At 40.9% G+C, this 15,528-nt stretch overlaps 1 protein-coding gene across 1 annotated transcript in view; it reads right to left on the bottom strand.

Annotated features, from left to right (window-relative positions):
• MYO3A (myosin IIIA) overlaps positions 1-15,528 on the bottom strand; it is a 276,610-nt gene that overhangs the window by 28,741 nt on the left and 232,341 nt on the right. The window contains exons 30-31 of the mRNA XM_032144934.2: positions 11,646-12,540; positions 9,362-9,506 (exon numbers count right to left, since the gene is read on the bottom strand). Of these exons, the coding sequence (XP_032000825.1) occupies positions 9,362-9,506; positions 11,646-12,540 (1,040 nt within the window). The remainder of the gene's footprint in view (positions 1-9,361; positions 9,507-11,645; positions 12,541-15,528) is intronic.

The following is a 15,528-nucleotide window of genomic DNA, read 5'->3' on the forward strand; positions in this document are numbered from 1 at the left end:
TTATTATTATTATTATTATTATTATTTTTGAGACGAAGTCTCGCTCTGTTGTCCAGGCTGGAGTGCAGTGGTGAAATCTCGGCTCACTGCAAGCTCCACCTCCTGGGTTCACGCCATTCTCCTGCCTCAGCCTCCTGAGTAGCTGGGACTACAGGCGCCCACCACCACGCCTGGCTAATTTTTTCTATTTTTAGTAGAGACGGGGTTTCACCTTGTTAGTCAGGATGGTCTTGATCTCCTGACCTCGTGATCCACCGGCCTCGGCCTCCCAAAGTGCTGGGATTACAGGCGTGAGCCACCACGCCCAGCCGAAACTTTTAGTTTTTTAACAATACTGGTAGGTTCAGGTAAGGTTCCTGCCCACGTCTCTCCTAGTTGTGGCAAGAGAAGCAGGAGGATAAAGCAGCCTGTGTGGGGGGTGAGACTCACAGATACCCCCTCTGGACCGTCGCTTGTCTCTTGCACATTATTGCTACATCTTGGCACTCTACTTCTGTCATTTTCCTTGGGCTGTCATCTCGCATGGATTACAGTCCTCAAAGGCCAGTTCATTTTGTTCTAGTCCAAGGAGTTAGATTACACACACATGCCCGGTCATCTCGCTTATACGTGAGCAGTCATCAAAACAGGGCAAGTGCGAATGCACATGGTGATACCAAGGGTGCCTTGAGAGTGAGGTCTTTGTTGGGGAGAATGAGCTGTTATGCAGAACACTGTGAGCATGTCTTCTATGTATGACTGCCCACCAACTATAGAGACAGCCAAACAACCAAAACACATGTTTATTTGCTTGGAGAATAAGGGAGACTCAGAGGTGGCATCTAATTACATCTTGGCTATTTTTCAAAATGATGTGGGTATTCATTTATTTAAAAAAATTATATACATAGTCTGAGGTGAAAACTTAGAAAAATTTTTCCCAGAGAGCCAAACTTTAAAAAATTTATTGACTGTTCATAGTCATTTTCTTAGATTGGCCTGTTAAAAATACAGAATTGAAGAACATTCTCTGATTTTAAACACACAATATTTGTTTTTTTTCTTTCCCTCCGCTCATACTTTATAACACATAGATAAAAGGGTTTTTCGTTCCTATCAAGATGAGCTGAAATATGCCAGTATTTTAAAAAAGCGATTATTCTTTATTAGAGCACATCTGATCACAAACTGGCTGGAGGAGTATCAAAGAAACTTTTAGTGGCTTGAGACAGCATGGCAGCAAAGGTGACAGATCTGGAGATGACGCTCTAGTCTTACCACATGTGGCTGTGGAAGTCCTCTACCAGGTTGCAATAATATTATTCAGATTCTTAATTTTATATAGAAGTGAGGTTAACAAGGGATGGAGAGTATCCGCTGTACTGGAGATGACCATCTTGTTCTCACTAACTAGTCACTCAACTCTTCTAGAACCCTAGACTTAGGGGCTCTTGTTGTTAGTGAACCACCTCACGTATGTGAAGATTAAGCTGACTTATTTACAGTATTACAATTCCAATTCTGCAATATTTTATTCAGTGGTTAGATTAGCTAGCAGTTTGCTAAGGCTATTCTCTGAAAAATGCATTTAAAGGGCTGTTAACATTCCATATGTGAATGTGTCATTACGTATTAATCATTCTCCTATTGTTCAATTTTTCTTCTTACCATATACACAATTTTTTTTTCAGCTCTGATTATTTCCTTAGGCTATGCTCTCATAAGTGAGTTTACTGGGTCAATGATATAAACTAATTCAGTGGGGTTTTTTTTTTTTGGACATATTGCCAAGTCACTTTTCAAAATGTTGATGCTGCCATCTTACCATATGTTTGGGAATAATTACATTAGCACTTTGTCATTACTGTTAAAATGTTTTTTCATACTTGCAATTTTGATGAGTAAAGAATAGTAATGTGTTTGACTGTTTATTTTTTTTTACTCCTAGAGTGGTCATATATATGCTTATTTTCCATCTGCATTTCTTCTTTTGTAAATAAATTAATGGCTTGTGCCATTTTTCCATTGAGAGTGCTATTTTTCCGAATGATCTGTAAAGAGCTCTTTTTATGCTAAACAGTTTAACTCTTTTTACATTTGTTCCAAATTTTTGTCTTCAGCTCTTTAACTTTTAATGATGCTTTGGAATCTCTAGAAGGTTTTAACATTCATGTAATCCAAATCTATCACAGTTTTTCTTTGTAATTCCTTTTATTACTTCTTATGCTTTGTGCTTTCTAAGCAGAGATTGTGAAATGCTCAGTTCATAGCATCTGGCTTCATTTAGTTTGTTTATTTCTTACATTTAAATGATCAATGCATCTGGAAAATATCTGGGCATTCAGCAGAAGATAAGAATATTTTATCTCCTCATCCCAAATCAGAGACATTTTAAGCATTATCCATCCATTTCTTTTCTGTTCATATGTATCTTTTTGTAAATGAGGTTTTTATAAATACTCAGGTCAATTTTAGGGCTATTCTGTTTCATTAATCTGTGATTGATTTTTGTAAAGGAGGCATATGATTTTAATTATTATAGCATTATTCATTTTACTATCTAATAAGTCAGTCCTCATTTATAGTTATTCTTTTTTTCTCTGAAATTTACAAATGATCCTTAGGATATTTTCTTAAGTTCCAAAGAAAAGCTCACAGAGATCTGAATGCAATTTTTTTAAACCTAGAAAGTAATTTTAGAATGGTCATGTTTACAGTATTTTATCTTTCAATTCAGAAACACAATGTATCATTCCATTATGCATCTCTTCTTTTTTGTCTCTTTGGGTTTGGTTGCTAGCTTTATTTCAAGGTATTGATTTTTTTTTTTTTTGCTATTATTTCCATTGGGCTCTTTTTCTATTAGAAATTTTTATAGGAAAGAATATCTATCTATATAACTATATATCCTTACTGAATTCTATTGCAAGCATCAATCATTACATTTTTAATGTTGTCTGGTAATAGTCCTACAATCCCATCTTTTCCCTTTTGATAGTTATGCTTTTTGAAAAAGCTTCTCTTTGCTGTCTTATTGCATTAACTGGAAATTTCCCAATAACATAAAAATGTGGTGTTACTAGTATCTTTATCTTCATCCTCCTTTTTAATGAAACTGCTTCCAGTGTTTTATAGTTAATTATGAGGTAGATGATTGAATTAAGAAACGTATTCTTCATATTGTTAAAGAATATCTTTCTGCTTTTAGTTTAGTAAGAGTTTTACATTTCATCAGTACAGAGTGTTGGATTTTACTGAAAACTGTTTCAGCATTTATCAAGATAGTTTTTTGATATTTTGATATGTTATATAAATATGTATTATGTGGACAGTCTTTTAATGTACTGTTGCATTCCATTAGCTAGTACTAAATACTATACTCAGGAGTTTTACCTCTAAATTAATAATTAAGGCCAGGCGCGGTGGCTCACACTTGTAATCCCAGCACTTTGGGAGGCTGAGGCGGGTGGATCATCTGAGGTCAGGAGTTCAAGACCAGACTGGCCAACATGGTGAAACCGCATCTCTACTAACAATACAAAAAAGTAGCCAGGCGTGGTGCCGCATGTTTGTAGTCCCAGCTACTCGGGAGGCTGAGGCATGAGAATCACTTGAACCCAGAAGGCAGAGGTGGCAGTGAGCCGAGGTCGTGCCACTGCACTCCAGCTTGGGTGACAGAGTGAAACTCTGTCTCAAAAATTAATTAATTAATAATTGAGATTGAACAATAGCTTTTAAAAAACGTTATTGTTAGACTTTTGTTTTAGGATAGATGAACATCATAAAATAGGTAGCTTTGTATGTTTTTCTTTCTTTTTTTTTTCTCAAACAAATCACATACAATGAGATTTATCTTTTCCATGAATGTTTGAATGTGTTTGCATAAAACACTGTGAGTTCTTGGAAGCTTTATTGGAGGTAATTCTTTGAACAGCCACATCATCATACAGTAAGTTCTCACTTGACAAGGTCGATGGGTTCTTAGAAACTGCAACTTTAAGCGAAATGACCAATTTTACAATAGACTGATATAAACAAGAGTTAATTTCTTATGGTATATTTCTGGTCACAAAAACATTACCAAACTTCTCAACAGAGACCAACACTGAAACAAATGTGAACTATGCATACATTTAAGAAAAATTAGATCAGGTGCAATGGCTCATGCCTGTAATCCCAGCACTTTGGGAGGTAAAGGTGGGCAGATCACTTAAGGTCAGGAGTTTGAGATCAGCCTGACCAACATGGTGAAACCCAGTCTCTAATAAAAAGAATACAAAAATTAGCTGGGCATGGTGGTGGTCGCCCGTAATCCCAGCTACTGGGGAGGCTGAGGCAGGAGAATCACTTGAACCCGGGAGGCGGAGGTTCCAGCAAGCTGAGATCGCGCCATTGCACTCCAGCTTGGGCAACAAGAGCGAAACTCCATCTCAAAAAAAAAAAAAAAATTTGGCTGGGCAAGGTGTAATCCCAGCACTTTGGGAGGCCAAGGCAGGTGGATCACAAGATCAGGAGATCGAGACCATCCTGGCTAACACGGTGAAACCCCGTCTCTACTAAAAATACAAAAAATTAGCTGGGCGTGGTGGCTGGCACCTGGAGCCCCAGCTACTCGGGAGGCTGAGGCAGGAGAATGGTGAGAACCTGGGAGGCGGAGCTTGCAGTGAGCCGAGATCGCGCCACTGCACTACAGCCTGGGTGACAGAGCAAGACTCTGTCCCAAAAATAAATAAATAAATAAATAAACAAACATTTAAAGCAGAAGGGGAGTAGAGTTATTAGCTGTATTAAAGCTGAAGTGTTCAGTCAATATAATTCCTACTGTCTTCAGACTGTCTGAGTTCCCTTTTGAAAATAGATGAATAATCATTTTATGTATATTTTCTTCAGGAAAATCAGAAGATTTAGATGTTAGGAAATCCCACACCTGGGTAAAGTTGTCCCTTGTTGTTGTTCTTTTTCTTCTTCTTCTTGTTCTTTTTTTTTTGAGACGGAGTCTTGCTCTGTCACCCAGGCTGGAGTGCAGTGGCACGATTTCAGCTCACTGCAACTTCTACCTCCTGGGTTCAAGTAATTCTACTTGCCTCAGCCTCTGGAGTAGCTGGGATTACAGGCACCTGCCACCAGGCCCAGCTAATTTTTGCATTTTTAGTAGAGAAGGGGTTTCACCATATTGGTCAGGCTGGTCTTGAACTGCTGACCTCAGGTGATCCACCTGCCTTAGCCTCCCAATGTGCTGGGATTACAGGCATGAGCCACCCAAGGTCAGAAGTTTGAGACCAGCCTGGCCAACATGGTGAAACTCCATCTCTACTAAAAAGACAAAAATTAGCTGGGCATGCTGGTACATGCCTGTAATCCCAGCTACTCGAGAAGCTGAGGCAGGAGAATTGCTTGAACCCGGGAGGTGGAGGTTGTGGAGGCTGTGGTGAGCCCAGATTGCACCATTGCATTCCAGCCTGGGAGACAGAGCAAAACTCTGTCAAAAAAAAAAAAAAAAAAGAAAAGAAAGAAATAAAGAGAAAGAAAGAAGAAAGAAGAAAGAAAGAAAGAAAGAAAGAAAGAAAGAAAGAAAGAAAGAAAAAAAGAAAGAAAGAAAGAAAGAAAGAAAGAAAGAAAGAAAGAAAGAAAGAAAGAAAGAAAGAAAGGAAGGAAGGAAGGTTAAGAAAATTTTTTACCCAATTGTTCCAGTTCAGAGTCATGGATGGCTGGAGCCTGTAGTGGAAATTCAGGGTGCAAGGCTGGACAAGATGCCATTCCATTGCAGGGCACACTCAGACACACACTCTCTCTCTCTCTCTCACTGGGACCATGAAGACACACCAGTTCACCTAATGTGCACATCTTTGGGATGTGGAAATAAACTGGTTCTATCGCAGGGATTAAATATTAGCTAAGTAATATCTGGCCCAATTGTCTGTTTTAGTTCTTTGAACTATATTTTACAATGAACTTTTATAAGCTATTCAAGGATTTTTTTTTTTTACGAAAATATAAATTGTTAAAATATGTGAACATAGATTATATCCACAAACACTGGGATGAATCTGTCCCCAAAGTACCCCAGTGATGATGTGCATTCACCCTTTCCGTCTGTCTCTATTCTAATATTTAAATAAGATCTGAAGAATTCAGTAAGTAGTTGTTAATGAATAGGAAATTTAACAAATGTTTTATGGTTCCCTTCTGACTTGTTCTGTCTGAATCCTTCTGCACGCAATCCTCTTAAGACCCTCTTCCCTTGGGTTCAGAGGGTCTAGGCTCCCTGGTTGCCCTCCCCATCTCTGGTCGCTCCTCTTTCCTGGTTCCTCTCTACCTGACCTGCACATGTCCAGACTCTCACACTAGGCTTCTTCTCTTCTTAGTGTAGGTAAATTTCCTGGAGCTTCTCTTCTCCTCCATGGCTTCAGTTACCCCGTATGTCTCCAACTGCCTACTGAGAGGTTGTCCCAATTCATCAAAGGCTTCTCATACTTAACACAGCCTAAATTGAATGCATACTCCTGCTCTTTATCTAATCTTTCCCATCTTAGGTAATGACATACCACCATCCACCAAGATACTAGCTGATCATGTTAGAGACCTGGGCATGCCCCCTTTCCTGTGCAATCAATTACCAAATCCTTTGTAATCTACAAATTAACCATTGCTTTAAACTGCCTTCTTGGCCACTACCTCATCCTAGCTACCATCATCTCTTGCTGGCCTTCCCCTTTTCTCTTCATGGCTCTCAAGTTCTATTCCTACAGTGCAATCAGATTTTTAAAACATTTTTTACAATTTACAACAATTCAGATATACAAAAAAATTAATATACTTAAAACTAAATTTAATTTATCATAGTGCTCATTTCTACTTTCTAGCACTAAATTATTTGTTAACAAATTCTAGCTAAATTCTGAATTCTTCATGTCTTCCGAGTAGATTTAGTCATTTTAGGTTAGGGTCAGAAACCTAAAATGACTAAATAGACACTAAGAACATTGATGGTTCACATTCAGCCTTCCCTTGTCCTGTCTGTCCTGCCACATATAAGTTGGGGATTGGCGTAGGGGACTTTGGCAGCTTCATGGCATTAGCGAGGAGGGGCCGGCCATCTGGTCTGCAGCCATTCTTGGCTGGTCATGGGCATCTGCTGAATAACTTGCCCTGTCTGGTATCTGGTCGCTGGACTGCATTTCCCACTGTCCCCCTTCCTCTTAGGTTTTGGGTTGTCAGATCCACACAGATACTCCTGTGTCATTAGGCCACATCAGGCCCTCTCTCAGGCACTTTCTCTGCTACTCTTTAGGACATGGGACAATTCAGATGTTTGCCAATTTAGCCTTAAACAAGCGTAGTATAATATGAAACTTCTCTATATGTGCAGAGAACAAAAAAAAATTCTCCCTCTAAACCCAAAGAGCTAAAGAAATATTTCTGAGCTACAATCCTCTCCATGTAAGCTAAGAATTGATTTCTAATATTCCTCTTAAGTCCACAAAAAAACGAAAGATTCAAGAATAAGGTGAACTCAGCCAGGCGTGGTGACTCACCTGTAATCCCAGTACTTTGGGAGGCAGAGGCAAGCGGATCACCTGAGGTCAGAGTTCGAGACCAGCCTGCCCAACATGGCGAAACCTCATCTCTACTAAAAATACAGAAAAATTAGCCAGATGTGGTGGGGCGTGCCTGTACTCCCAGCTACTCAGGATGCTGAGGCAGGAGAATCACTTGAATCCAGGAGGTGGGGGTTGTAGTGAGCTGAGATTGCGCCACTGCACTCCAGCCTGGGTGACAGAGCAAGACCCTGTCTCAACGAAAAAAAAAAAAAAAGAATAAGGTGAACTAATTTGACTTTCTCATAAAATTCTGCTGCTTTTCAGGCTTGTTTAAAGTCCCTGAGATGTTCAAAAGTGAAAATCTTGGTGGCGACCTCTACTTCCTCCCAGGACGCTGCCTCCCATTTGTACTTCTCCTTTCCAGCAGCGGCCTGGGGTGAGCTGCCTGGCTTCCTTGCTTTCCCACACCACCTGCTCCTCTCTGCCCCACACTCACCAGTGCTGCCACTTCTGTGACCATGAGGGAACCTGAAGCCCTGGCCTTCCCTCAGCTCCTACCCTGCCAGCATGCCCCCTGGGCACAGGCCATTGCAGCAGCCAAATGAATGGGCCTCTGGGCTCTGACTTGCTAGTCTCTCTTCTTCACAGCAGGAGGCTCTCAGCCAGGGCCAGAGAGCAGAAGAGCAGCAGGAATGAAGGGCACCAAAGAGCCATTTGTGGTCAGCTTCACCACAATTCTTGACTTGAAAACGATATGGCAGAATAATTGATGAAAACATTAAGGTATTTCCCCTTCCTCTCATATCAGGCAAATAGCCAGGTGCATCTTAGTATATTTGCGGCTCAGAGATTTTTTCAGGGAAGAAATTGGAAGTTGCATGAAGTCAGTGGCTCTTCCTGTCTTTGGTAACAGCCAAACTCATTGCAGAGATGGTGTCAGGGATCCCTGAACGGGGCAGTGAGATTGCGGAGGGCCTCCAAGAAAGCAAGGGAAAATAAATGCAGATTCTTCTGGGCAGACCTCAGCAGGGCAGAGGTCAAAGTCGTGGGACTCCTGAACTTTACTGTGACAGCTCCTGGGGGAGGTCATAAGACTGCAGAGATAATGGCTACCTGGAGTGGGCATGGATAATATGAGGCTCCAGACTCCCATGGTCTAGGTGCCACCTGCAGGGTGTGGGAGCAGCCAGACCTCCCAACTTGAAGAGCTCGTGGAGGCCAGCTGGAGCCATGAGTGTCCCAACAGTAACTTCATGGGCAAATGACCAGAGACTGACTACAGGGTGTACCTGATCTTTTGGTGGTGTGCAAGGCCATAAAACCTTTGCACAGCTCTGGGGAGAGGGAGGTCTGAAAATTATTGAGATTGAATTCCTCACCAGTTTAGTATAATAGGTTGGCTAGAAAACAGTTCAATAACAATATTTCTTGTATAATGGGGTTTTGCACCTTCCACACTCTATACTCAAGGTTGCAGATGTTGACAAAGGAAATAGAAATATTTCCATTTCTATTTTTGCTCTCTCTTATCATATCTGCCTCCTGCCAGCCCCCCTCTCTATACCACCCCTTTTTATTCCCTTCTGGTGTCATATGCCAAGTTCTAGTTAAAATGAAAAAAGGAAAACATACTAAATGGAGGGGAATTAAGTCAGAGAAGGTAGAAAGTGGGTGGAACATCCCAAAAAAAGTGTATCTCCATATAAGAAATGAAATAAAGGTTCTCCTAAGACAGGACACAGGCTCCTCAAATCTGCCATAGAATAACGGTGGTAAACTAATAAACAAAGTATCTGGCATTTCCTTCCCATTCAGGAAGTTCTAACTCTACTGATTTTTACCTGAGAGGCACTGCTGAGAAGAAACTCGTCTATTAATTGGGTTATGGTGCGAGACACCCAGATAAAGTGGCTTCAGTTGCTGTGACAAAATCATTTCATTCAATTTTTTCTGCAGAATGAAATATTCTTCAGATAACTTTGATATCTAAAAAGAAGGTCATGTGTCAGGTTAAATCAAGGAAAAGAATACAGAGAGTTCTGCAGGCACCGGGGGCTGGGAAACGCCTTACCAGCACTCTTGGGGACTCTCATGTTCCTCTCCAGGGCCCACCCTGTCCCTTGCACCAAGGTCTGATAAAGTTCTCACCTGACAACCTTCCCCCCTTGTATTCTGAATACTTGCCATCTCACATTTTTCTTTAAAACTGCCAAGCATGTCATGCTACATGCAGAATTCTGTTCTGCCATCGACTCCTTCTCAGGTTTCTGAGATCTGGCTTCCAGCCTTGCCACTCTGCTGTGTTTGCCTTTCTGCTTCTGTCCTGAGGACCCCTCTGCTGCCTTTGATTTTGTAAACCTCCTTCCTTTTCTTTCTTTCCAGTCTTTTTTTTTTTTTTTTTTTTTGAGACGGAGTCTCACTCTGTCGCCCAGGCTGGAGTGCAGTGGTGCGATCTCGGTTCACTGCAAGCTCCGCCTCCTGGGTTCACGTCATTCCCCTGCCTCAGCCTCCCGAGTAGCTGGGACTACAGGTGCCTGCCACCACGCCCGGCTGATTTTTTGTATTTTTAGTAGAGACGGGGTTTCACCACATTAGCTAGGATGGTCTCGATCTCCTGACCTCGTGATCCGCCCGCCTCAGCCTCCCAAAGTGCTGGGATTACAGGCGTGAGAGACTGCGCCTGGCCTTCTTTTCAGTCTTTTACCCTGATTTCAGGGCTGCTCTATTCTGGTTTCTCTTTCTATTCTGCCCCCGGCCTCTGTCGTGTCTGCATCCTGGGTCTGAGAACATGGCTGTCCTGCTGGGTTGAGTGTGAGGCTCCTGCTGGGACAGCCTCTAGCTTTGTTCCATGGAGCAGTGAATTTACTCCCATGGCATTATTGGCCAGCTCCGAGTGGATGCCTTGGTAATTCTACATCTCATGTCTCCACGGCATAGCAGGTCTGAGTTCTAATCCCTGATTTGGTCTTTGGTGTGAGAAGAACTGTATGTTCGTTAAACTCACTATTTCCACATGCTTAAAAAGAGTAGGAAGGGGATGGGTAAATTAAAAAATGGCAGATCTCTACTGACAGCTAGAAGTTAGAGATGTTTGGGCCACACCTCTCGCACTAAGGAAGGGTCCAAGTGCAGTTATCGTGTTTCTCATAGGCTCAGCCACTGTCAAATACAAAAAGGGGAGTTTAGGGACTCAGGAATATTAGATAGTCCTTCTTGGAACTAACCCATTATGATATTTATTTTATTACTTCATACACCATTGATTACCCTGGAAATCCATGTATTTTAGAGATCATCTAGTTAAAACTCTTCATTTCACACTGGAGAAAATAACAGTGCTAACACATAAAGTGATTTTATGAAGGTCAAATGCCTAGAAAGAGAAAGGAGGAACTGGAATTGGTATTTACAGAAGCTGGTTCTTGCGATCTTTCCATAGCACCAATTTATGAGATAAATTATATGTATCAGAGACAAATTGCATGTATACCCATTAGAAGCTCTAAAACCTGTTGCTTCCTATGCTCCTCTCTAGAAACAGCTGAAACACACCTATGATTGGCATGAGATATTCTCCAGGAGGGAACTTTTCTCTGCGTTTTTTCTTTGTGATTCCTTATTTTCCATGACTGTTCATTCACTGTCATGATGTGACATGCAGACTTTCATCTTCACTGTATATGCTTCGGTGTGGATACCTGTCAAAATCTGTTACCTAATTATGTCTTCTCAAATTTGCGAAAGGGAGAAAACATAAACTTTGGAGGATTTAGAAAACTTAAAACGACTTTGTATTTTTTTTTTTAGCTCCAATTAAAGATCTTACAGATTCATCAAACTTTTCACTGTCAAGCCTCAGCATTTTAGTAAGCAGTATAAACCAATCTCTAGCATCGTGACTACATGAGGTTTCTATCATATTTTATACTATTGTTACCATGGTAAATTGGGATAAAAGTTCCTGGTTATTTGAATAGCACAATCCTTGAGACATTTTATTAAAAATGTTTGCAGGCCCATCAACACAGATAAAACAATCTACTAGTTATTAATTATGTGTTTAATTCAGTTATTGTATAGTTCCCAGGGACTTTTATTAGTAAATAAATTCATTTATTCACATACCTGTTTTGAAAAAATTGCCAAATCACATGCTTCTCTTTCTGAAGTTGCTTTGGAGTCTTTGTTATCCTTCATCTTGATGTTATTGATTTCCTCATGTTTTGTAGGATAGGAATACAAATTATGAGTGTTTCTTGCTACTTCTGTTGGTGTTGTGACAATCCTCTGATGCTTAAAAGAAGACATCTTGTCCTTCCTCAACTGCTGCCTTCTCTTGTAACCCCGGTATTTGCTCTGAATGAATACCACTGCTTTATCTTCTTCCTCCTGGGCCTGTGTCACTGGTTCAACTTGCCTCTCTTTGACTGTCTCATGCCTCAGATGGCCTCCGCCTCCCTCCTGGCTGCATATTGGTGCACTCTGGGTAACTACAGATGTCTTCTTTTCTTTTTCCGTGCTGTTTGCATTTTGGTAAATTGATCTTTGGCTAAGTGTAGGTTCCAAAGTTTTTTTAAAGGAAGTCTCATTTTCAGCTAACCAAGGCACTGGGTAGCTTGGCCTTTCTGATATGGCCTTCCTTTCTAGATATGCTGCTTTTGACTCTTCACAATTCCTCTCCTCTGTGTACCTCTGATAGTAACTCTGGATCATAGCTTCCTCTTTCTCCACTTTCCTTAGCTTGCTGTTCTCTTCCAGGTCTTTGATAGACTTCTGTTTGGGGCTTACTTCTGGCCCTACAAGGTAGAATTCTTGCTTAACCTCTTCCTCATACACATTATTCATTTTTTTTGGAGTCTGATACCCTCTGTTTTTACTCTCCACAGCATTGGTGGTTTCCTCTTCAGGTTTGAAAGTGGAAGTCTTCACAACAGATACACTTCCTTTATTATTTGGAGCTGAAATGAATCTTTCATTAGCAGAGGTTGCATTTTCTGCTTGTTTCTTCACGAAAGATTCCCTGTGTAAAATATATTATCTTTGAATATACAGTACTAAACTGGAGCTTATTACTTCTTTTGGCAATAGCTATATGCTAGATACTGGTGGGACAAAGGCAAAAGGAACAAAGAAGTTTCAAAATTAAAACGTCTCAAGTCACATTAATCAAGTGCTTTCCAGAATGTTCTCTCTGGTGACAACTGTGATAACTACTCAAATAATGAGAAAACCAGATTCAACTCAGAGTGAGAACTATCCTAGCATATGAAGAACCATCTTTTCATTTAATGAGATATCAAAATTCCAGGAACTTAATCCTTTCAAAATATATCCTTTTCAAAACAAAGTACCTTTAGTAGTGAGATGCTGTGAAAAATATACCTAAGTTTGATACCAGTAAGCAGGGTATGTTTACTTGGCTGACATACTGTACTTTAATAAGCCCTAAGTTTACTGATCAGAGGAAGTATCTTATAAAATTAAAGGAAAAGCAACGTCCTCGCTACAGTTCATGATCATGTAATATGGTGGCCAAAATTTCACAGTTGCTACTTTGCTAATATCCTTCCAAAATGATTTCCCCTTCACTTGAAGATAAGGTCTTCTCTGCATCTTTTTTTTTTTTCCTAGCCAAGGGCAAAACCCTTACAAGAGCAATACAGCTAAGAAAAAGGTTAAGATGGAATAAAAATGTTGTACGATGACACCTTGATATGCTAACACCTCTCATTGCTACTTGGAGGGCTTTTGCAACAAACTTTTCATCTTAGTCCAGAAACCCATGTGAGAGTTTAGGTCATTTGTGATCTGTTTGTGAAGTCGGACTCTTCTTTGAGTCAAATCTGGAAAAAGTTACCGGGATTCCTTCTTTTCTAATTCTATTGGCCACTTCCTAGGACTAGAATTACTGTGGTATCCCCAGGCTAGTACAGGAGGCATAGCAGAATCCTGCTAGGATCAGTCAAGAAACTAAGTAGGGCACCATGATTTTGATGCCCATGATTTTGATGAATTGCTACACTAGTATTTTGAATTCCTCCATAATACTGACCTCTCTGAGAATGCTTACATTTATTCAAAACACAACTAAGAAGATAAGTGTGCAGTCTCTAACTGATTACATTCCAAAAAATCCATTTATAAGTTAGTTTTGATCCTTTAAATGCATTTTACTGGTGAAGACTTATACACAACGCTGAAATTCCCACATCAGTTATACGTCTGGACTCAGGCGACTCTGCTCTGTGTTGCGGCTGGCTGAAGACCATGGAAAGCCCTGCCGGCCTGGACCTTTCTCCAGCTCCCCGCTGTGATATTCTAGGTCACAGGTCAGGGGCTCTGACAGGGAGTGGTTAAGTGAAAACAAGGGCTTCAGGTAGCTGAGGGAAAAGGAAAGTCAGAGGTGGTGGAGGGAGGGAGTGCTGGACCGCAGATCTCTGGCAGTGGTCAGGCCCACCTGCCTCTCCCTTCCCTAACCTTCCTCTCTACAAGCTTCCCCTGACTTTCTGCCTGTACTTCTTTCATGTCTGACTTTGTCATCCACCTCCCATGAGAGTTAGCCCAATAAATGTCAAATTCTCCATCCCAGACCACAGCGATAGCTTCTTACTCACACTCATGTGCCCTGAAGTGAATCTTGTGTGCAGTAGATGCTTAATAAATATCTGCTACATTGAAAGCTAATCCCTAGTATCCTCAGAAGAAAGGTGGTAGCAAATGGGTATGTAATTGAACATCACACTTCCTTATTAGATGTGATATCTACAAGCAGTACTTTCTAGAATTAGTACACTTAGTCTATCTTTCTTCCATTTGCAGCCAGTTTATATTTCTCTCAGCCTCCAGACTGAAGTACAGGAGTCACAGGTATCACCCAGCCTCCTGCTCCTGAGGCAGGCCTGTGATGTTTGGAAGTTTGCTGGACTGTTTTATAGCCAGTAACAAAGAGAAACAAATCATTTGGATCCTCACAAGCAAAGACAAAGAGCATATATATAGGTCTCAGAATACACAAAAACTTAAAACACCAAATGTCTCTAAACTTCAGATAAACATTTCTGTTTTTTCAAATAAGGAAATGAGGTTGGCCTGAGGGATTCGGGGAGTGTGTGGGTGAAGGTGAGGGGAAGAGGTGGCAGAGAAGTCATCTATGAATCATCTATGAGACCACTATTGGCAGGAGAGAAGAATAGCGGTGTGTGAAGAGAACAGTAGATGTGGGTGTGTGGGGAAAGAAGGAAGCCAGGAAGCCACCTCTTCTTCTATTTCATTCCTTCACCCTTTCTATGGCCAGTTTTGATGTTAAAAACCAGGGGACTAGGGTTGGGGCTGGAATGATCTTTATCTCCCTGGATGACCATGTACTCAGTTTGATCAATTCAAGTTTCACCACTTGGGCAAAATGTAGATACTTTTCCCTTTCCCTAACCACTACCAACCAAGGCAGGGTTCCTTCCTCCTTGCCCCCAGTGTACCCTTTGACTATTTTTATGGCAGAGTTAACATATTTTACAAGAGGGATGTGTTTGTCTGTCCTGTTTTTTCCATAATACTGTAGAAATTTGAGGATAAGGATTTTGCTTCACGTATCTGTGTGTCCCCACTGCCCAGCATAAAGCCTGCTGAATAAGTGAATAAGTGGTTTGCTAACATGCACCTGGAAGTATAGACATGATGGCTCAGAAGAAGAAAGGGCAGCTGGTGACTATGACACAGGGGCCAATGGCATATTGGCTATTAAAGCCACTGGAATGAATGAGAGGGCCCAGGGACACATTTAGATATGGATGAGGATTTAAATGTGGGGATTGGAGGACATATTAGCAAAGGACACTCAGAATTAGGAGTAGAATTATAGAAAGCAATCTGGTAGAAGCCAAGGAAGAAAAATTTTGAGAAATAACTCCAAAATAGGATAGAGAACACAAAAGTAGCCTCTGGGTGTTCATTGACATTGGATGTGTCAGTATCAGGAAACTGGCTAGTACAAGAAAGGCTGTGAACATTA

Source organism: Hylobates moloch, unplaced genomic scaffold (genome assembly GCF_009828535.3).
Source record: "Hylobates moloch isolate HMO894 unplaced genomic scaffold, HMol_V3 SCAFFOLD_3, whole genome shotgun sequence".
NCBI lineage: Eukaryota > Metazoa > Chordata > Mammalia > Primates > Hylobatidae > Hylobates > Hylobates moloch.